Here is a 22632-nt window from a genome sequence, read left to right as displayed (position 1 = left end):
TGAAGTTGGGAATGGGTTGAGGGATCGGGACTGGGGTTGGGATTGTGGTTGGGATTGCGGATCGGGATTGGGATCGGGATTGGGATCGGGTTGAGGGACAGGATCAAGATTGGGATGGGATTGGGATTGGAATCAGGGTTGGGATCAGGTTGGGGATCAGGATGAGGATTGGGATTGGGGTTGGGATCAGGATCTGCGATTTGGGATCGGGATTGGGATTGAGATCGGGGATCGGGATTGGGTTGAGGGACAGGATCAGGATTGGCATGGGATTGGAATCAGGGTTGGGGTTGGGATTGGGGTCGGGAATGGGATCGGGATCGGGGTTTGGATTAAGAACGGGATTTGGAGTAGGATCGGGTTCGGGATCGGGATCAGGATGGGGAATGGGATGGGATTGGGATCAGGGTTGGGATCGGGGTTCGGGTTGGGATCAGGGTTGGGATCAGGACAAGAACTGAGATCGGGATTGGGATCAGAATACAGAATGGGATCGGGATTGGGATTGGGATCAAAATTGGGATTGGGATTGGGATCGAGACTGGAATTGGGATGGGGATCAGGACTGGGATCAGGGTGGGATCAGGACTGGGATCGGGATTGGGATCGGGATCTGCCGAGGGGCTGGACTGGGGTCCTGAAGGAGCGGGAAACCCCAGAGTGCCCCTGGATCATCCAATGGGATCCCTCGCTCTGGGACCCGATCCCAAACCCATCCCCATCCCCAAATGATCCCTGAACACGATCCCGACCCGGGATCCCCTGGAATTCCTGGGGTTTCTGGGCTCCAATCCCTTGGGGTTTGATCCCCGATCCCGCAGGATCGGCTCCCAGTGAAGCTCGACTTGCGGCGCGTCCGGGAGAGAGGTCGGGAACACGGGGATCCCTGGGATCCCTGGGATTGGGGATCCCCTGGGATCGGGGGGGATCCCCTGGGAATGGGGGGGATCCTGTGGGATTTGGGGGATTCTGGGAATGGGGGATCCTGTGGGATTTAAGGGATTCTGGGATTGGGGGATCCCCTGGGAATGGGGGATTCTGGGATTGGGGGATCCTGTGGGATTTGGGGGATCCTGTGGGAATGGGGAATCCCCTGAGATTTGAGAATTCTGTGGGATTTAGGGGATCCCCTGGGATCGGGGGGGATCCCCTGGGAATGGGGGGGGGGATCCTGTGGGATTTGAGATCCTCTGGGAATGGAGGATCCTGTGGCATTCTGGGATTCTGGGATTGGGGATCCCCTGGGAATGGGGGATCCTGTGGGGTTTGGGGGATTCTGGGATTGGGGATCCTCTGAAAATGGGGGATTCTGGGAATGGGGAATTCTGGGATTGGGGAATCCCCTGGGAATGGGGGATTCTGGGATTGGGGGATTCTGGGATTGGGGAATCCCCTCTGAAAATGGGGGATTCCAGGAATGGGGGATTCTGGGATTGGGGATCCCGTGGGAATGGGGGATCCTGTGGGGTTTGGGGGATTCTGGGATTGGGGAATCCCCTCTGAAAATGGGGGATTCCAGGAATGGGGGATTCTGGGATTGGGGGATCCTGTGGGATTTAGGGGATTCTGGGAATGGGGGATCCCCTGGGAATGGGGATCCTGTGGGAATGGGGGATCCCATGGGATTTAGGGGATCCTGTGGGAATGGGGGATCCTGTGGGATTTAGGGGATCCCCTGGGAATGGGGGAACCCAGGAATTGGGGATCCCCTGGGATTTGGGGTTTCCTCTGGTAATGGGGGATTCTGGGATTAGGGGGTTCCTGGGAATGGGGGATCCTCTGGGAATGGGGGATCCTGTGGGATTTGGGGGATCCCCTGGGATTTGGGGATTCCCTGGGATTTGAGGGATTCCAGGAATGGGGGATCCCCCAGGATTTGGGGGAGATTCTGGGATTTGGGAGATCCCTTGGGAATGGGGTGTGTGTGTGTGTGTGTGTGTGGTGTCCCCTGGGATTTGGGAGAATTCTGGGAATGAGGGATCCCCTGGGATCTGGGAGAATTCTGTGGGATTTAGGGAATGGGGGATGCCCTGGGAATGGGGGATCCCGAGATTGGGGATCCCTGTGGGAATGGAGGTTCCCAGGATTTGGGGATCCCCTGGGATTTGGGGGATGCCAGGAATGGGGGATCCTCTGGAATATGGGGGATCCTGTGGGATTGGGGATCCCCTGGGATTTGGGGTTTCCTCTGGAAATGGGGGATTCTGGGATTAGGGGGTTCCTGGGAATGGGGGATCCCCTGGGAATGGGGGATCCTGTGGGATTTGGGGGATTCCAGGATTGGGGGATCCCGTGGGAATGGGGAATCCCCTGGGATTTGAGGGATCCCCTGGGATTTGGGAGAATTCTGTGGGATTCAGGGAATGGGAAATCCCCTGGGAATGGGGGATCCTGTGGGAATGGGGGACTCTGGGATTGGGGGATCCTGTGGGATTTAGGGGATTCTGGGAATGGGGGAATCCTCTGGGAATGGGGGATTCTGGGAATGGGGATCCCGTGGGATTTAGGGGATCCTGTGGGAATGGGGGATCCCATGGGAATAGGGGATCCCCTGGGATTTGGGGTTTCCTCTGTAAATGGGGGAATCTGGGATTAGGGGGTTCCTGGGAATGGGGGATCCCCTGGGAATGGGAGGTCCTGTGGGATCCCCTGGGATTTGGGGATCCTGTGGGAATGGGGAATCCCCTGAGATTTGAGGGATCTTCTGGGATTTGGGGGGATCCTGTGGGATTTAGGGGATTCCAGGAATGGGGGATTCCCTGGGATTTGGGGATCCTGTGGGATTTGAGGGGGATCCTGGGATTTGGGGGATTCCAGGAATGGGGGGGGGCTGGGATTTGGGGATCCCCTGGGATTGGGGATCCCCTGGGATTTGAGAATTCTGTGGGATTCAGGGGATGCCAGGAATGGGGGATCCCCTGGGAATGGGGGATTCTGGGATTGGGGATCCCCTGGGATTGAGGGGATTCTGGGATTGGGGATCCCTGTGGGAATGGAGGTCCCTGGGATCTGGGGATCCTCCGGGATATGGGGATCCTGTGGGATTTGGGGGATCCTGTGGGATTTGGGGAATCCCCTGGGAACAGGGGGGGGATCCCAGTGGGATCCCGAGGGCCCTGTGGCGATCCCGCGGCATTTCGGGAGTGCCGAGGGCCCTGTGTGGATCCCTTGGGATCTGGTGGATCCCTGTGTTTGCAGGGGGGCTCCTGGCGGGGCTCCCCGAGGATCCCCCCGAGAGCCGCCTGCTGCCCCCGGCCGTGCTGGAGCATTACACGCGGCAGTTCCGCAAGGCCGGGTTCAGGTGGGAAACCCGGGATCCCTGCCCCGGGATCCCTGCCCCGGGATCCACCCCAGGATCCACCCCTGGGATCATCCCCTGGGATCCACCCCTGGGATCATCCCTGGGATCATCCCCTGGGATCCCTACCCCGGATCCCCGGGATCCCCATCCCGGGCTCATTGCGGGCGTTCCCAGGGGGGCCCTGAACTGGTACCGGAACGTGAGGGAGAACTGGAGCTGGGCCCTGAGCGCCAGGGGACGCACGGTGAGGGGAGAGCCCCAGCCCAAAAATGAGCCCTGAACTGATCCTGAACTGATCCACATCCCAAAAAATGATCCCTGAACCGATCCTGAACCCATCCACATCCCAATCCTGACCCCAATCCTGACCCCAATCCTGATCCCTGAGCTGGGCCCTGAGCTGATCCCTGAGCGCCAGGGGACGCACAGTGAGGGGAGAACCCGATCCCAAAAATGATCCCTGAACCGATCCCTGTCCCCAAAATGATCCCTGAACCTGATCCTGAACCCATCCCCATCCCAATCCTGACCCCAATCCTGACCCCTAACCTGGGCCCTGAGCACCAGGGGACGCACGGTGAGGGGAGAACCCGATCCCAAAAATGATCCCTGAACCGATCCCTGTCCCAAAATGATCCCTGAACACGATCCCAAACTGATCCCTGTCCCAAAACTATCCCAATCCTGATCCCAGCCCTGATCCCTGAGCTGGGCCCTGAGCGCCAGGGGACGCACGGTGAGGGGAGAGCCCGATCCCAAAAATGAGCCCTGGACCTGATCCTGAACTCATCCACATCCCAAAAATGAGCCCTGAACCCATCCCTGTCCCCAAAAATGATCCCTGAACCGATCCTGAACCCATCCACATCCCAATCCTGACCCCAATCCTGACCCCAATCCTGACCCCAATCCTGATCCCTGAGCTGATCCCTGAGCTGATCCCTGAGCGCCAGGGGACGCACGGTGAGGGGAGAACCCGATCCCAAAAATGATCCCTGAACCGATCCCTGTCCCCAAAATGATCCCAGTCCTGACCCCTGAGCTGGGCCCTGAGTGCCAGGGGCTGCACAGTGCAGAGTGAGCCCCATCCCTATCCCAAAAATGCTCCCTGAACCTGATCCTGAACTGATCCCTGTCCCAAAAATGATCCCTGAACCTGATCCTGACCCCAGTCCCCGTCCCCAAACTGACCCCAATCCTGATCTCGGCCCTGATCCCAAAATGATCCCGGCCCTGATCCCTGAGCTGGGCCCTGAGCGCCAGGGGCCGCACGGTGCGGGGTGAACCCATCCACATCCTAAAAATGATCCCTGAACACGATCCCGAACTGATCCACATCCCAAAAATGAGCCCTGAACTGATCCCTGTCCCCAAAAATGATCCCTGAACCTGATCCCAAACCCCATCCCAAAAATGATCCCTGAACACGATCCCGAACTGATTCACATCCCAAAAATGATCCCTGAACTGATCCATGTCCCGAAAATGATCCCTGAACATGATCCCAAACCCATCCACATCCCAGAAATGATCCCTGAACACGATCCTGAAGTGATCCCTGTCCCATAAATGATCCCCAAATGATCCCAGTCCTGATCCCGGCCCTGATCCTGGCCCTGATCCCTGAGCGCCAGGGGCAGGACAGTGCGGATTGAACCCAATCCCCATCCCAAAAATGATCCCTGACCCTGATCCTGAACTGATCCCTGTCCCAAAAATGAGCCCTGAATGATCCCAATCCTGATCCCTGAGCTGGGCCATGAGTGCCAGGGGCCGCACAGTGCAGAGTGAACCCCATCCCAAAAATGATCCCTGAACCTGGTCCTGAGCCCATCCCTGTCCCAAAAATGATCCCTGAACCGATCCTGAACCGATCCCTGTCCCAAAAATGATCCTAATCTTCATCCCAATCCTGATCCCAATCCTGATCCTGGCCCTGATCCCTGAGTGCCAGGGGCAGGACGGTGCAGAGTGAACCCCATCCCACAAATGATCCCTGAACCTGATCCCAAACCCATCCCCATCCCAATCCTGATCCCAATCCTGATCCCAGCCCTGATCCCTGAGCTGGGCCCTGAGCGCCAGGGGCCGCACGGTGAGGGGAGAACCCCATCCCAAAAATGAGCCCTGAACCCGATCCCGAACCCATCCCCATCCCCAATCCTGATCCCAATCCTGATCCTGGCCCCGATCCCCGTCCCAAAATGAGCCCTGAACCTGATCCTGAACTGATCCCCATCCCCAAACTGATCCCAATCCTGATCCCTGAGCTGGGCCCCGAGTGCCAGGGGCTGGACAGTGAGGAGTGAACCCGATCCCAAAAATGATCCCTGAACCGATCCTGAACCCATCCACATCCCAAAAATGATCCCAATCCTGATCCCTGAGCTGGGCCCTGAGCGCCAGGGGCCGCACGGTGAGGAGTGAACCCAATCCCAAAAATAATCCCTGAACATGATCCTGAGCCCATCCCCATCCCCAAATGATCCTGACCCTGATCCTGACCCGATCCCCGTCCCCAAACTTGATCCCAATCCTGATCCCGGCCCCGATCCTGCTCCTGCTCCCGATGTGGCTCCTCTGAATCCTGCCTGGATCCCCCCAGTCCCACCTGGATCCCCGCTGGATCCTGACCAGATCCCCCAGATCCCTCCTGGATCCACTTTGGACCATCCCCATCCCGTTTGTCCCCTCTGGATCCCCCAAATCCAATTCTTCACCTCAGGATCCCCCCAGATCCCCTCTGGATCCCCCAAGTCCCATCTGGATCTCCCCTGGATCCCCCAAATCCCCTCAGGATCCCCCCGATCCCATTTTTCCCCTCTGGGATTCCCCAGATCCCCTCAGGATCCTCCAGATCCTCCCGGGATCCCCCAAATCCCATTTTCCCCTCTCAGGATCCCCCAAATCTTCCCTGGATCCTGTCAGGACCCCCCCAAATTCCCTCCAGATCCCCCAAATCCTCCCAGGATCCCCCAAATCCCCTCAGGATCCCCCGAATCCCATTTTCCCCCTCAAGGATCCCCCAAATTCCATTTTTTTTCCCCTCTGGGATCCCCCAGATCCCCTCTGGATCCCCCAAATCTTCCCTGGATCCTGTCAGGATCCCCCAAATCCCATTTTCCCCCTCAGGATCCCCCAAATCCCCCCTGGATCCCCCAAATCCCCTCGGGATCCCCCAAATCCCATTTTCCCCCCTCAGGATCCCTCAAGTCTTCCCTGGATCCCCCAACTCCCCTCAGGATCCCCCAGATCCTCCCGGGATCCCCCAAATCCCATTTTCCCCTCTGGGATCCCCCAAATCCCCTCAGGATCCCCCAGATCCCCTCGGGATTCCTAAAATCTTCCCTGGATCCTGTCAGGATCCCCCAAATCCCATTTCCCCCCTCAGGATCCCTCAAATCTTCCCTGGATTCTTTCAGGATCCCCCAAATCCCTTCGGGATCCCCCAAATCCCCTCAGGATCCCCCAAATCCTCCCGGGATCCCCCAAATCCCATTTTCCCCCTCTGGGATTCCCCAAATCCCCCCTGGATCCCCCAGATCCCCTCAGGATCCCCCCAAATCCCCCCGGGATCCCCCAATTCCCATTTTTTCCCCTCTGGGATCCCCAATTGCCGTTGGTTCCCGGGGCAGATCCCGATCCCGGCGCTGATGGTGACGGCCGGGGAGGATCCGGTGCTGAAACCCGGCCTGAGCAAAGGCATGGAGACCTGGGTGAGGAGAAATGGGGGAAAAACGGGGAAAAATGGGGAAAAATTGGGGGAAAAAATGGGGAAAAATATGGGAAAAATATGGGAAAAAATTGGGGAAAATATGGGGAAAAAATGGGGAAAAAATGGGAAAAATTTGGGGGAAAAATTGGGGGAAAATATAGGAAAAATATGGGAAAAATATGGGAAAAAATTGGGAAAAAATTGGGGAAAAATATGGGGAAAATATGGGAAAAAATTGGGGAAATATTGGCGAAAAAATGGGAAAAATTGGGGAAAAACCGGGAAAAAACATGGGGAAAATACAGGAAAATATGGGAAAAATTGGGAAAAATACTGGGAAAAAATGGGAAAAAATTGGGAAAAATGGGAAAAAATTTGGGGAAAAATATGGGAAAAAATTGGGAAAAATATGGGGAAAAAATGGGAAAAAATTGGGGAAAAATGGGGAAAAAATGGGGAAAAATTGGGGGGGGAAATGGGAAAAAATGGGGAAAAATGGGAAAAAATGGGGCAACATAGGGGAAAAATGGGGAAACATTGGGGAAAAAATGGGGGACAAAATGGGAAAAATACGGGGGAAAAAATGGGAAAAATACAGGGGGAAAAATGGGAAAAATACGGGGGAAAAATGGGAAAAATACGGGGGGAAATTGGGGAAAAACTGGGAGAAAATTGGGGAAAATATGGGAAAAAAACTGGGAAAAATATGGGGAAAATATGGGAAAAAATTGGGAAAAAACCGGGAAAAAATTGGGGAAACATTGGCGAAAAAATGGAAAAAAAGGGAAAATTCAGGGAGAAAAATGGGAAAAAAATTGGGGAAAAAATGGGAAAAATATTGGGAAAAAAAGGGAAAAACATAGGGAAAATACAGAGAAAATATGGGAAAAAATTGGGAAAAAATATGGGAAATATTGGGAAAAACATGGGGGAAAATTAGGAAAAATTAGGAAAAATACTGGGAAAAAATGGGAAAAAATTGGGGAAAGATGAGAAAAAATTGGGGAAAAATGGGGAAAAACATGGGGAAAATACGGGAAAATATGGGAAAAAATGGGAAAAATACAGGGAAAAAATGGGGAAGAAAAGGGAAAAAGTGGGGAAAAATTGGGGAAACATGGGGGAAAAATGGGAAAAATTTGGAGAAAAAATGGGGAAAAATTGGAGAAATAATGGGAAAAAATTGGGGAAAATGGGGAAAATTGGGGAAAAAAAGGAAAAAAATTGGGGAAAAATATGGGGAAAAACATGGGGAAATATGGGGAAATACAGGAAAATATGGGAAAAAATTGGGAAAATATGGGAAAAAAATTGGGGAAACATTGGGAAAACATTGGAAAAAAAAAGGAAAAATACGAGGAAAAATATGGGGAGAAAAATGGGAAAAGATTGGGAGAAATGGGAAAAACTTTGGGGAAAATAGGAAAAATATGGGGAAAAACATGGGGAAAATACAGGAAAATATGGGAAAAAATAGGGAAAAAATGGGAAAAAATTGGGAAAACATTGGGGAAACATTGGGGAAAAATTGGGGAAAAAATGGAAAAAAAGGGAAAATTCGGGGAGAAAAATGGGAAAAAATTGGGAAAATATGGGAAAAATATTGGGAAAAAATGGGAAAAATATGAGGAAAAAAAGGGAAAAACATGAGGAAAATACAGGAAAATATGGGGGGAAAATTGCGGAAAAAACGGGGAAAAATTGGGAAAAATACGGGGAGAAAAATGGAAAAAAATGGGGGAAGAACGGGAAAAATATGGGGGAAAAAGGGAAAAACATGGGGAAAATACAGGAAAATGGGAAAAATTGGGGAAAAAAGGGGAAAAATATTGGGAAAAAAAGGGAAAAACATAGGGAAAATACAGAGAAAATATGGGAAAAAATTGGGAAAAAATATGGGAAATATTGGGAAAAACATGGGGGAAAATTAGGAAAAATTAGGAAAAATACTGGGAAAAAATGGGAAAAAATTGGGGAAAGATGAGAAAAAATTGGGGAAAAATGGGGAAAAACATGGGGAAAATACGGGAAAATATGGGAAAAAATGGGAAAAATACAGGGAAAAAATGGGGAAGAAAAGGGAAAAAGTGGGGAAAAATTGGGGAAACATGGGGGAAAAATGGGAAAAATTTGGAGAAAAAATGGGGAAAAATTGGAGAAATAATGGGAAAAAATTGGGGAAAATGGGGAAAATTGGGGAAAAAAAGGAAAAAAATTGGGGAAAAATATGGGGAAAAACATGGGGAAATATGGGGAAATACAGGAAAATATGGGAAAAAATTGGGAAAATATGGGAAAAAAATTGGGGAAACATTGGGAAAACATTGGAAAAAAAAAGGAAAAATACGAGGAAAAATATGGGGAGAAAAATGGGAAAAGATTGGGAGAAATGGGAAAAACTTTGGGGAAAATAGGAAAAATATGGGGAAAAACATGGGGAAAATACAGGAAAATATGGGAAAAAATAGGGAAAAAATGGGAAAAAATTGGGAAAACATTGGGGAAACATTGGGGAAAAATTGGGGAAAAAATGGAAAAAAAGGGAAAATTCGGGGAGAAAAATGGGAAAAAATTGGGAAAATATGGGAAAAATATTGGGAAAAAATGGGAAAAATATGAGGAAAAAAAGGGAAAAACATGAGGAAAATACAGGAAAATATGGGGGGAAAATTGCGGAAAAAACGGGGAAAAATTGGGAAAAATACGGGGAGAAAAATGGAAAAAAATGGGGGAAAAATGGGAAAAATATGGGGAAAAAAGGGAAAAACATGGGGAAAATACAGGAAAATGGGAAAAATTGGGGAAAAAAGGGGAAAAAAACTTGGGGAAACATTGGGGAAAAATGGGAAAAAAATTGGGAAAAATACAAGGAAAACCGGGGAAAAATTGGGAAAAATACGGGGAGAAAAATGGAAAAAATTGGGGGAAAAAAAGGGAAAAATACGGGGAAAAAAAGGGAAAAACATGGGGAAAATATGGGGGAAAAATGGGAAAAAATTGGGAAAAATATGGGAAAAAATTGGGGAAACATTGGGAAAACATTGGAAAAAAAAAGGGAAAAATACGAGGAAAAATATGGGGAGAAAAATGGGAAAAGATTGGGAAAAATGGGAAAAACTTTGGGGAAAATAGGAAAAATATGGGGAAAAACATGGGGAAAATACAGGAAAATATGGGAAAAAATAGGGAAAAAATTGGGAAAAAATGGGAAAAAATTGGGGAAACATTGGGAAAACATTGGGGAAAAATTGGGGAAACATTGGGGAAACATTGGGGGAAAAATGGAAAAAAAGGGAAAATTCGGGGAGAAAAATGGGAAAAAATTGGGAAAATGTGGGAAAAATATTGGGAAAAAAGGGAAAAACATGGAGAAAATGCAGAGAAAATATGGGAAAAAATTGGGAAAAATATGGGAAATATTGGGAAAAACATGGGGGAAAATTAGGAAAAATACTGGGAAAAAGTGAGAAAAAATTGGGGAAAAATTGGGAAAAAATTGGGGAAAATGGGGGAAAACATGGGGAAAATACAGGAAAATATGGGAACAAATGGAAAAAATACAGGGAAAAAATGGGGAAGAAAAGGGAAAAAGTGGGAAAATTGGGGAAACATTGGGGAAAAAATGGGAAAAATTTGGAGAAAAAATGGGGAAAAATTGGAGAAATAATGGGAAAAAATTGGGGAAAAATTGGGGAAAAATTGGGGAAAAAAAGGAAAAAAATTGGGGAAAATATGGGGAAAAACATGGGGAAAAAATTGGGAAAAATATGGGAAAAAAATGGGGAAAAATATGGGGAATATGGGGAAAATACAGGAAAATATGGGAAAAAATAGGGAAAAAATGGGAAAAAATTGGGGAAACATTGGGAAAACATTGGGGAAACATTGGGGAAACATTGGGAAAACATTGGGGAAAAAATGGAAAAAAAGGGAAAATTCGGGGAGAGAAATGGGAAAAAATTGGGAAAATGTGGGAAAAAATTGGGGGGAAATGGGAAAAATATGAGGAAAAAAAGGGAAAAACATGGGGAAAATACAGGAAAATATGGGGGGAAAATTGGGAAAAAATGGGGAAAAATTGGGAAAAATACGGGGAGAAAAATGGAAAAAAATGGGGGGAAAATGAGAAAAAATTGGGGGAAAATGGGGAAAAACATGGGGAAAATACGGAAAAATATGGGAAAAAATGGGAAAAATACAGGGAAAAAATGGGGAAGAAAAGGGAAAAAGTGGGAAAAATTGGGGAAACATTGGGGAAAAAATGGGAAAAATATGGAGAAAAAATGGGGAAAAATTGGAGAAATAATGGGAAAAAATTGGGGAAAATGGGGAAAAATTTGGGGAAAAAAAAGGAAAAAAAATTGGGGAAAAATATGGGGAAAAACATGGGGAAAAAATGGGAAAAAATTGGGGAAAATATGGGGGAAAAATGGGAAAAAATTGGGAAAAATATGGGAAAAAATGGGGAAAAATATGGGGAAAAACATGGGGAATATGGGGAAAATACAGGAAAATATGGGAAAAAATAGGGAAAAAATGGGAAAAAATTGGGGAAACATTGGGAAAACATTGGGGAAACATTGGGGAAAAAATGGAAAAAAAGGCAAAATTCGGGGAGAAAAATGGGAAAAAATTGGGAAAATGTGGGAAAAAAATTGGGGGAAAAATATGAGGAAAAAAAAGGAAAAATATGGGGAAAATACAGGAAAATATGGGGGAAAAATTGTGGAAAAAACGGGGAAAAATTGGGAAAAATACGGGGGGAAAAACGGGAAAAATATGGGGAAAAATGGGAAAAATCATGGGGAAAATAAAGGAAAATATGGGAAAAAATGGGGAAAATATGGGAAAAATTGGGAAAAACGGGAAAAATATGGGGAGAAAAATGGGAAAATTGGGGAAAAAATGGAAAAAAATTGGGGAAAAAATGGGAAAAATTGGGGGAAAAAATAGGAAAAATATGGGGGAAATATGGGGAAAATACAGGAAAATATGGGAAAAATTGGGAAAAAAAATGGAAAAGCACTGGGGAAACATTGGGAAAAAAATGGGAAAAAATGGGAAAACATTGGGGAAAAAATGGGAAAAAAACGGGAAAAAATTGGGGAAGAAACCGGGGAAAAATACGGGGGGAAAACATGGGAAAAAATTGGAGAAAAAATTTGGGAAACATTGGGAAAACATTGGGGAAAAATGGGGAAAAATTGGGGAAAACATGGGAAAAAATTGGGGGAAAAATGGGAAAAAATTGGGGAAAAATGGAAAATAAATTGGGGAAAAAACGGGAAAAGTACAGGAAAAAATATGGGGAAAAACATGGGGAAAATTCAGGGAAATGTAGGAAAATTGGGACAAATATGGGAAATATTGGGAAAAACGTGGGGGAAAATTAAGGAAAAATACTGGGAAAAAATGGGAAAAATACTGGGGAAAAATGGGAAAATTTGGGGAAAAATATGGGAAATATTGGGAAAAACATGGGGGAAAATATGGGGAAAACTGGGAAAAATACAGAGAAAAAATGGGGAAGAAAAGGGAAAAAGTGGGAAAAAATTGGGGAAACATTGGGGAGAAAACTGGAAAAAATACATGGGGAAAATCTGGGAAAAAATTGGGAGAAATATGGGAAATATTGGGAAAAACAAGGAAGAAAATTAGGAAAAATATGGGGAAAAAATGGGGAAAACTGGGAAAAATACTGGGGAAAAATGGGGAAAAAAGGGAAAATTCAGGGAGAAAAACGGGAAAAAATTGGGAAGGAATGGAAAAAATTGGGGGAAATCTGGGAAAAAATGGGGTAAAAATTAGGAAAAATACAGGAAAAACCTGGGGGGAAATGCAGGGAAAATCTGGGAGAAAATTTGGGAAAAAAATCTGGGAAAAAATGCAGGAAAAATGTGGGGGAAATCTGGGAAAAATCTTGGAGAAAATGGGGAAAATGGGGAAGAATGGGGGAATTTCTGTTGCCGTGGGAATGGCGGGAATTGTGGGAAGGTTCTGGAAGGTCCCAGAAGGTTCCGGAAGGTCCCAGAAGGTTCAGGAGGGTCCCGGAAGGTCCCGGAAGGTTCTGGAAGGTTCAGGAGGGTCCTGGAAGGTTCAGGAAGGTTCAGGAAGGTTCCGGAAGGTTCTGGAAGGTCCCGGAAGGTCCTGGAGGGTTCTGGAAGGTTCCGGAAGGTTCTGGAAGGTTCAGGAGGGTCCTGGAAGGTTCAGGAAGGTCCCGGAAGGTTCTGGAAGGTTCAGGAGGGTCCCGGAAGGTTTAGGAGGGTCCCGGAAGGTTCTGGAAGGTTCTGGAAGGTTCAGGAGGGTCCCGGAAGGTTTAGGAGGGTCCCGGAAGGTTCTGGAAGGTCCCGAAAGGTTCTGGAAGGTTCTGGAAGGTTCAGGAGGGTCCCGGAAGGTCCCGGAAGGTTCTGGAAGGTTCAGGAAGGTTCAGGAAGGTCCCGGAAGGTTCTGGAAGGTTCAGGAGGGTCCTGGAAGGTTCAGGAGGGTCCCGGAAGGTTCTGGAAGGTTCAGGAGGGTCCTGGAAGGTTCAGGAGGGTCCCGGAAGGTCCCGGAAGGTTCTGGAAGGTTCTGGAAGGGCCCAGAAGGTTCTGGAAGGTCCCAGAAGGTCCCGGAAGGTCCCGGAAGGTCCCGGAAGGTTCTGGAAGGTTCCGGCTCCATCCGGGCCCTTCCCGTCCCCTCCTGTGCAGATCCCGAGGCTGCAGCGCGGCCACATCCAGGAGTGCGGGCACTGGACACAGATGGAACGGTGGGGACACGGAATTCCCAAAATTCCCAAAATCCCGGAATTCCCAAATTCCTGAATTCCTAAATCCTGGAATTCCCAAATCCCAAAATTCCCAAATCCCGGAATTCCCAAAAACCCCAATATTCCCAAAATTCTGCCATCCCAAAATTCCCCAAATACCAATATTCCCAAAATTCCTAAACCCTGAATTCCCCAATCCCAGAATTCACAGAATTCCCCAAATTCTCCAATCCTGGAATTCCCCAAATTCCCCAAATTCCGGAATTCCCAAATCCCAGAATTTCCAAAAATCCCCCAAATTCCCAAATCCCGGAATTCCCAAAATTCCCCAAATCCCAAAATTTTGCAATCCCAGGATTCCCTGAATTTCCAAATCCCAGAATTCCCCAAATTCCCCAAATTCCCCAAATTCCAGGAATTCCAACTCCCAAATCCCCCAAGAAATTCCCAAAAAATTCCCCAAAATTCCTAAAAATTCTCAAAAATATCAAAAAAAATTCCAAAAAGATCGCAACAAATTCCCCAAAAACTTCCCCAAAAATTCCCCAAAATATTCCCAAAAAATTCCCAACAATTCTGCAAAAATTCCCTCAATGTTCCCCAAAAAATTCCCCAAAAATTCCCAAAAAATTGCCCCAAAATTCTGCAAAAAATTCCCCAAAATTCCCTCAATGTTCCCCAAAAATTTGCAAAAATTCCCCCAAAACTTCCCAAAAAATTCCCCCCAAAATTCCTCCAAAAATTCCCAAAAAATTCCCCAAAATTTTCCCCAAAATCTACAAAAAATTCCCAACAAATTGCCCCAAAATTCCCATAAATTCTGCAAAAAATTCCCAAAAAATCCTCTAAAAATTTGCAAAAATTCCCCCCAAAATTCCCTCAAATTTTCCTAAAATATTCCCCAAAAAATTCTCAAAAACTTCCCCAAAAATTCAAAAAAAATTGCCCCAAAATTCCCAAAAATTCTGCAAAAAATTCCCCAAAATTCCCTCAATGTTCCCCAAAATTCCCAAAAAATCCTCTAAAAATTTGCAAAAATTCCCTCAAATTTTCCTAAAATATTCCCCAAATATTCCCCAAAAAATTCTCAAAAAATTCCCCAAAATTTTCCCAAAAAATCCAAACAATTCCCAGAAAATTCCCCAAAAATTCCCAAAAAATTGCCCCCAAAATTCCCAAAAATTCTGCAAAAAATTCCCTCAATGTTCCCCAAAAATCCCCCCAAAATTCCTGCAAAAATCCCCCCAAAATTGCCCCAAAATTTCCCAAAAAATTCCCAAAAACTCCATAAAAATATCCAAAAAAATCCCCAAAATTTTCCCAAAAATTCCCCAAAAAATCCCACAAAAATTCCCCAAAAATAACCCCAAAATCCCCCAAATCCCAAAATTTTGCAATCCCAGGATTCCCTGAATTTCCAAATCCCAGAATTCCCCAAATTCCCAAAATCCAGGAATTCCAACTCCCAAATCCCCCAAGAAATTCCCCAAAATTCCCCAAAATCTCCCCAAAAATCTCCAAAAAATTCCCCCAAAATTCCCGAAAAAAAATCCCGCAAAAATTCCCCAAAAAATCAAAAAAAAATCCTCAAAAATTCCTGAAAAATTCCCCAAAATTTCTCAAAAAATCCCCAAAAAATCCCAAAAAAATTCCCCAAAAATTCCCACAAAAATTCCCAAAATTCCCCAAAATTTTCCCAAATTCCCGCAGTAATTCCGGAATTCCGTGTTTTCCCCCCCAGGCCGCTGGAGCTGAACCGGATCCTCCTGGATTGGTTGGAAAATCTCCCCCCGGAGCCGCCCCTGCCTGGGAATTCCAAACTTTGAGCCGGAATTTTCCCCGGGAATTCCAGGATTTCAGCAGGAAAATTTCCTTGGAATTTCTGGGAATTTTCCCCCAAAAAATTCCCAAAAAAAACCTCCAAAAAATTCCCATAAAACTCCCAAAAAATTCTCAAAAATTCCCCCAAAATTCCCGATTTTCAGCAGGAATTTTCCCCTGGAATTCCAGGATTTCAGCAGGAAAATTTCCCAGAATTCCAGACTTTTAAGCAGGAATTTTTCCCGGGAATTTTTGGGGAAAAATTCCCAAAAAAAATCTCCAAAAATTCCCCCCAAAAATCCAAAAAATTCTCAAAAATTTCCGAAAATTGCCCCAAAAATTCCTTTAAGCAGGAATTTTCCCCTGGAATTCCAAGATTTGAGCAGGAAATTCTCCCACAATTCCCAAAAAATTCCCAAAAACTCCCCAAAAATTCCCCCCAAAAATCTCAAAAATTCCAAAAAAAATTCCCAAAAAATTCCCCCAAAAAATTCCTTTATCAGGAATTTTGCCCTGGAATTTGTGGGAATTTTCCCCCAAAAATTCCCCCAAAAATTCTCCAAAAATTCCCAAAAAATTCCCAAAAAATTCCTCAAAAAATCCCCCAAAAATTCCTCAAAAAATTTCTTTATCGGGAATTTTGCCCTGGAATTTGTGGGAATTTTCCCCCCAAAAAATTCTCCAAAAATTCCCAAAAAATTCCCATAAAACTCCCAAAAAACTCTCAAAAAATCCCCAAAAAATTCCTCAAAAAATTCCTTTATCAGGAATTTTGCCCTGGAATTTGTGGGAATTTTCCCCCAAAAAAATTCTCCAAAAATCTCCAAAAAATTCCCATAAAACTCCCAAAAAATTCTCAAAAAAAATCCCCCAAAAATTCCCCCAAAAATTCCTTTATCAGGAGATTTTCCCTGAGAATTTATGGGATTTTTTCCCCAAAAAATCCCCCAAAAAATTCCTTTAAGCAGGAATTTTCCCCTGGAATTTGTGGGAATTTTCCCCTGGAATTCCAAGATTTGAGCAGGAAATTTTCCCAAAAAATCCCTAAAAAATTCCCACTAAATTCTCCAAAAATTCCCCCAAAATTCTCAGAAAATTCCCAAAAATTCTGAAAAATTCCCCCCAAATTTCTCAAAAAATTCCCAAAAATTCTCCACAAATTCTCAAAAATTCCCCAAAAAATTCCACAAAAATTCCTTAAAACCTCCCAAAAATTCTCCAAAATTCCCCCAAAATTCCCAAAAATCAGCAAAAATTCCCCAAAAATTTCTCAATAAAAATCAAAAAAAATCCCCCAAAAATTCTCCAAAATTCCCCAAAAATTCCCGATTTTCAGCAGGAATTTTCCCCTGGAATTCCAAGATTTGAGCAGGAAATTCTCCCACAATTCCCAAAAAATCCCTAAAAAATTCCCCCCAAATTCTCCAAAAATTCCCCCAAAATTCTCAGAAAATTCCCAAAAATTCCTCAAAAATTCCCCCCAAAAATTCTGAAAAATTCGCAAAAATTCCCCCAAAAATTCCCCAAAAATTCTGAAAAAATTTCTGAAAAATTCCCAAAAATTCCTCAAAAATTCCCCCCAAAAATTCTGAAAAATTCGCAAAAATTCCCCAAAAAATTCTGAAAAAATTTCTGAAAAATTCCCAAAAATTCCCCAAAAAATTCTGAAAAAATTTCTGAAAAATTCCCAAAAATTCCCCAAAAAATTCCCAAAAAATTCTGAAAAAATTTCTGAAAAATTCCCAAAAAAATTCTGAAAAAATCTTCCAAAATTCCCAAAAAATTCCCAAAAATTCCCACAAAAATTCCTCAAAAATTCTGAAAAAATTCCCAAAAAATTCCCAAAAAAATCCCGATTTTCAGCAGGAATTTTCCCCTGGAATTCCAAGTTTTTTGCAGGAATTTTTTCCCATCAATTCCAAGCTTGGCCTGGGAATTCTGAACTTTGAAGAATCCAGGAAATGAATTCTTAACAATGAATTAATTAATCATGAATTAATTAATCATGAATTAATTCAAATTTATCCCTTTATTGCTTAATAATCAAGGATTAATAATCAAGAATTAATAATTTATCATTTCTAATCAAGAATTAATAATTTATAATTAAGAATAAATAATAAATAATTAAAATTAATAATCAAGGATTAATAATCGATAATTAATAATCAAGGATTACTAATCAAGAATTAATAACTAAAATTAATAATCAAGAATTAATAATCGATAATTAAGAATTAAAATTAATAATCTATAACTAATAATCAAGGAATACTAATCAAGAATTAATAATTAATAATTAATAATCGATAATTAATCATCCCTAATCAAGGACTCCCCATCCATTCTGTTCCTTATTCCGTTGCAAACATGGAAAAATAAAATTCGGGATTTTTAAAGCGATTTTCTGTTCCTTGGAATGCTTGGAAAGCCCAGAAAGCCCCAAACTCCTGAGGCCAAAGAATTCCCAAAAATATTCCCCAAAAAATTCCCCAAAATCCCCAAAAAATTAAAAAAAAAATCCCCAAAAATTCCCCAAAAATCCCCAAAAAATTCCCTAAAAATTCCCCCAAAATTTCCCCAAAAAATTTTTAAAAATCCCCCCAAAATTTCCCTAAAGGATTCCCAAAAAATTCCCCCAAATTCCTCAAAAATTCCAAAAAAAAAAATCCCCAAAAATTCCCAAAAGTTCCCCAAAGAATTCCCCAAAAAATTCCCAATAATTCCCCTAAAGATTTCCCAAAAGACTTCCCAAAATTTCCCCAAAAATTCCCAAAAAATTCCCCAAAAATTCCCAAAAAGTCTCCAAAAATTTCCCTGAAATTCCCCCAAATAATTCCCAAAAAAATCCCCCCAAAATTCCCAAAACTTCCCCAAAAATTGCCAAAAAACTCCCCAAAAATTCCCCCAAAATTCCCCCAAAATTTTGAAAAATTTCCAAAAAATTGCAAAAAAATTCTGAAAAATTTCCAAAATATTCCCCAAAATTCCCAAAAAATGCCCCAAAAAATTCCCAAAAATAAAAAAATCCCCCAAATTCCCCCCCAAATTCCCCCAAAATTCCCCAAAAATTCCCGATTTTTCCTCCCCCTCCTCATCCTCAGCAAATTCCCGGCCCCCTTTTTCCTCTCCCAAAATCCCAAAATCCCCAAAATTCCGAATCTCAAAACCCAAAATCCCAAACCCCAAAATTCCAAACCCCAGCAATTGTAAAAATCCCCAAAATCCCCAAAAATCCCCAAAAAACCCCAAATCCCAAAATCCCAAAAATCCCCAAAATCCAAATCCTAAAAATCTCAAAAATCCCCAAATCCCAAATCCTAAAAATCTGCAAAAGCCCCAAATCCCCAAAGTTCCAAATCCTCAAAACCCAAAAACCCCAAATCCCAAACCCCAAAAATCCCCAAAATCCCCAAAATCCCAAATCCTGAAAGCCCCAAAAATCCCCAAAAACCCCAAAATCCCAAATCCTGAAAGCCCCAAAAATCCCCAAAAACCCCAAATCCCAAACTCTGAATCTGAAACCCCAAAAAACCCAAATCCCAAAATCCCCAAATCCCAAAAATCCCAACATCCCCAAAACCCCAAATCCCAAAAATCCCAAATATCCCAAAAATCTCCAAAATCCCAAATAACCTCAAACCCCAAATCCCAACAATCCCAAATCCCAAATTCCCCAAACCCCAAAAATCCCCAAAGTCAAAAAATCCCCAAATCCTCAAATCCCAAATAACCCAAAAAAAATCCCAAAAATCCCAAAAATCCCAAAAATCCCAAAAATCCCAAAAATCCCCAAATCCCAAAACCTCGGTGCCTTTCCCAGGCCCCGCTCATTGCCAAGCCCCGCCCCTTCCCCAAGCCCCGCCCCTTCCCCAAGCCCCGCCCCTAATCCCGGCCCCTCCCCAAGCACCTCCGAGTCCCAAGCCCCGCCCCTTCCCCAAGCCCCGCCCCTTCCCCCAAGCCCTGCCCCTAATCCCGGCCCCTCCCCAAGCACCTCCGAGTCCCAAGCCCCGCCCCTTCTCCAAGCCCCGCCCCTTCCCCTGCCCCCACTCATTCCAACCCCCCCGCCCCTTGCCAAGCCCCGCCCACCCCAAGCTCCGCCCCTTTCCCAAAGCCCCGCCCCTTCCCTAAGCCCCGCCCACTCTCCAGCCCCGCTCCTTCCCTAATCCCCGTTCATTGCCAAGCTCCACCCCTTCCGTAAGCTCCGCCCACTCTCCAGCCCCGCTCCTTCCCTTATCCCCGTTCATTCCCAAGCCCCGCCCCTTCCCTAAGCCCCGCCCACTCTCCAGCCCCGCTCCTTCTCTAATCCCCGTTCATTCCCAAGCTCCGCCCCTTCCCTAAGCCCCGCCCAGTCTCCAGCCCCGCTTCTTCCCTAATCCCCGTCATTCCCAAGCTCCGCCCCTTCCCTAAGCCCCGCCCAGTCTCCAGCCCCGCTTCTTCCCTAAGCCCCGCTCATTCCCAAGCCCCGCCCCCAAGCCCCGCCTCTTCCCCAAGCCCCGCCCCTTCCCAAGCTCCGCCCCCTCTAAGCCCCGCCCCTTTCCCGGTCCCCCCGTCCCCGCTCCTGGGGATTTTCTCCTCTCTCAGGTAAGGAAACTCCCGCGGCTTTTTCGCGCCAAAATCGCGATTTTTCCCGCCAAACCCGGGGCTCCCACCCCCTCCTCTTTTCCCGTTTTTTGTCCCAAAAATGGGAAATTTTTAAATTTTTATTTTTGGGGTTTTTTTGGATGGGGAGGGAAAAGTTTTGCAGGAGTTGGAGGGAAAAGGGAAAAATTCCCAAAAAAAAAAAAAAATCCTGGGGTTCCTGAGGGGTTTTGGGTGGGAAAAGGGAGGGGGAGGGGAGTGGGAGGGAAGGGGTTAAATGTGGGAAAAAGGGGAAAAAAAGGGAAAAAAAAAAGGGAAAAATCCGGGACAAAAAGGGGGAAAAAAGGGGGGAAAATCCGGGACAAAAAGGGGAAAAAAAAGGGGTGAAAAAAGGGGAAAAACCTGGAATAAAAGGGGAAAATAAGGGGAAAAATCCGGGGAAAAATCCGGGAAGAAAAAAGGGAAAAATCTGTGAAAAAAACCGGAAAAGTCCGGGGAAAAAAAGAAGAAAAAAGGGGTGAAAAAAGGGAAAATCCGGGAAAAGAAGGGGAAAAAAGGGGGGGGGAAAAGGGGGAAAAATCCCGGACGAAAAGGGAAAAATCCGGGAAAAAACAGGAAAAAATCCGGGGGAAAAACAGGGAAAATCCGGGAAAAATCCGGGAAAAAAAGGGGGGAAAAAAACGGGACAAAAAGGGGAAAAAAAGGGGGGAAAATCCGGGGAAAAAAGGGGGAAAAAAGGAAAAAAAAAAAAAAGGGAAAATCCTGGGAAAAAATGGGGGGAAAAGGGGAAAAATCCGGGGGAAAAGGGAAAAAAATCTGGGAGAAAAAAGGGAAAAAATCTGGAAAAAAAGGGGGAAAAATCCGGGAAAAAAGGGGGCGAAAAAAGGGGGAAAAAAGGGGAAAAATCCAGGGAAAAAAATGGGAAAATCCGGGAAAAATCCGGGAAAAAAAGGGGGGAAAAAGGGGAAAATCCGGAAAAAAAGGGGGAAAAAAAGAGGAAAAATCCGGGAAAAAACCAGGACAAAAAGGGGAGAAATCTGGGAAAAAAAACAGGAAAAAATCCTGGGAAAAAGGGGAAAAATGGGAAAAATCCGGGAAAAAAAGGGGGAAAATCAGGGGAAAAAAAAGGGGAAAAATCCGGGAAAAAAACAGGAAAAAATCCGGGGAAAAAGGGGGGAAAAAAGGGAAAAATCCGGGACAAAAAGGGGAAAAAAGGGGTGAAAACAGGGGGAAAAAGGGAAGAACAGGGAAAAATCCGGGCGGAAAAAGGGGGAAAAAGGGGAAAAATCCGGGAATAAAGGGAGAAAAAAAAAGGGAAAAATCCGGGAGAAAAAAGGGGGGGGGGAAAGGGGAAAAATCCGGGACAAGAAGGGGAAAAATCCGGGAAAAAAAGGGGAAAAAAAGGGGAAAAATCCAGGGGAAAAGGGGAAAAAATCTGGGAGAAAAAAGGGGAAAATGCAGAAAAAAGGGAAAAAATCCGGGAAAAAAAAAAAAAAAAAGGAAAAAATCCGGGGAAAAAGGGGGAAAAAAGGGGTGAAAACAGGGGAAAAAGGGAAAAAAGGGGGAAAAATCCGGGGGAAAAACAGGGGAAAAATCCGGGAAAAAAAGGGTAAAAAGGGGGAATAAAAAAAAGGGGAAAAAAAGGAAAAAAAAAAAAAAAAAGGGAAAATCCTGGGAAAAAAGGGGGGAAAAAGGGGAAAAATCCGGGGAAAAGGGAAAAAAAACGGGGGAAAAAGGGGGAAAAAAACCGGGGAAAAAAAAGGGGGGGAAAAAAAAGGGAAAAATCCGGGAAAAAGGGAAAAAAAAAACGGGGAAAAAAGGGGCAAAATCCAGGAAAAAAATAGGAAAAAATCCGGGGAAAAAGGGGGGAAAATCCGGGACAAGAAGCGGAAAAATCCGGGAAAAAGGGGAGAAAAGGGGGGAAAAACAGGAAAAAATCCGGGGGAAAAAAAAGGGGAAAATCCGGGAAAAGAAGGGGAAAAATCCGGGGAAAAAAAAGGGGAAAAATCCGGAACTAAAAGGGGAAAAATCCGGAAAAAAACCAGGAAAAAATCCGGGGGAAAAGGGGGAAAAAAAGGGAAAAACAGGGAAAATCCGGGACAAAAAAAAAAAAAAAAAAAAGGGGAAAAAAAGGGGGAAAAAGGGGAAAAATCCGGGGGAAAAAAAGGGAAAAAAAGGGGAAAAACCCGGGAAAAAACCAGGAAAAAATCCGGGGAAAAAGGGGGGAAAAAAGGTGGAAAATCCGGGACAAAAAGGGGAAAAATCCGGGAAAAAGGGGGGGGAAGGGAAAAACAGGGGAAAATCCGGGAGAAAAAGGGGGAAAAAGGGGAAAAATCCGGGAAAAATCCAGGAAAAAATAGGGGGGGAAAAAAGGGGAAAAAAAGGGGAAAAAACTGGGACAAAAAGGGAAAAAATCCGGGGAAAAAGGGGGAAAAATCCGGGACAAGAAGGGGAAAAAACCGGGAAAAA

General features: G+C 45.1%; 2 protein-coding genes across 3 annotated transcripts in view; both read left to right on the top strand.

The window, feature by feature from the left end:
• Positions 1-17985, top strand: part of EPHX2 (epoxide hydrolase 2) — a 52630-nt gene extending 34645 nt beyond the window's left edge. The window contains exons 14-19 of one of the 2 annotated variants that reach the window (XM_071417138.1): positions 822-867; positions 3199-3301; positions 3476-3545; positions 6937-7017; positions 13703-13761; positions 15503-17985. In XM_071417138.1, coding sequence (XP_071273239.1) covers positions 822-867; positions 3199-3301; positions 3476-3545; positions 6937-7017; positions 13703-13761; positions 15503-15587 — 444 coding nt within the window. In that variant the 3' untranslated portion in view covers positions 15588-17985. Of the gene's footprint in view, positions 1-821; positions 868-3198; positions 3302-3475; positions 3546-6936; positions 7018-13702; positions 13762-15502 lie in introns of those variants that run through there. The other variant, XR_011676848.1, reaches the window with a different exon arrangement.
• A 2144-nt stretch (positions 17986-20129) lies between these two features.
• The window catches only part of CHRNA2 (cholinergic receptor nicotinic alpha 2 subunit), a 36897-nt gene continuing 34394 nt past the window's right edge, over positions 20130-22632 (top strand). Inside the window, exon 1 of the mRNA XM_071417139.1 lies at positions 20130-20166. The gene's annotated coding sequence lies outside the window, so the exon portion shown is untranslated. The remainder of the gene's footprint in view (positions 20167-22632) is intronic.

This window comes from Agelaius tricolor, unplaced genomic scaffold (assembly GCF_023055355.1).
Source record: "Agelaius tricolor isolate 1412-34295 unplaced genomic scaffold, bAgeTri1.0.p SCAF_68, whole genome shotgun sequence".
NCBI lineage: Eukaryota > Metazoa > Chordata > Aves > Passeriformes > Icteridae > Agelaius > Agelaius tricolor.
Note: the sequence above shows the minus strand (reverse complement) of the source record. Positions and strands in the feature narration are given on the sequence as shown.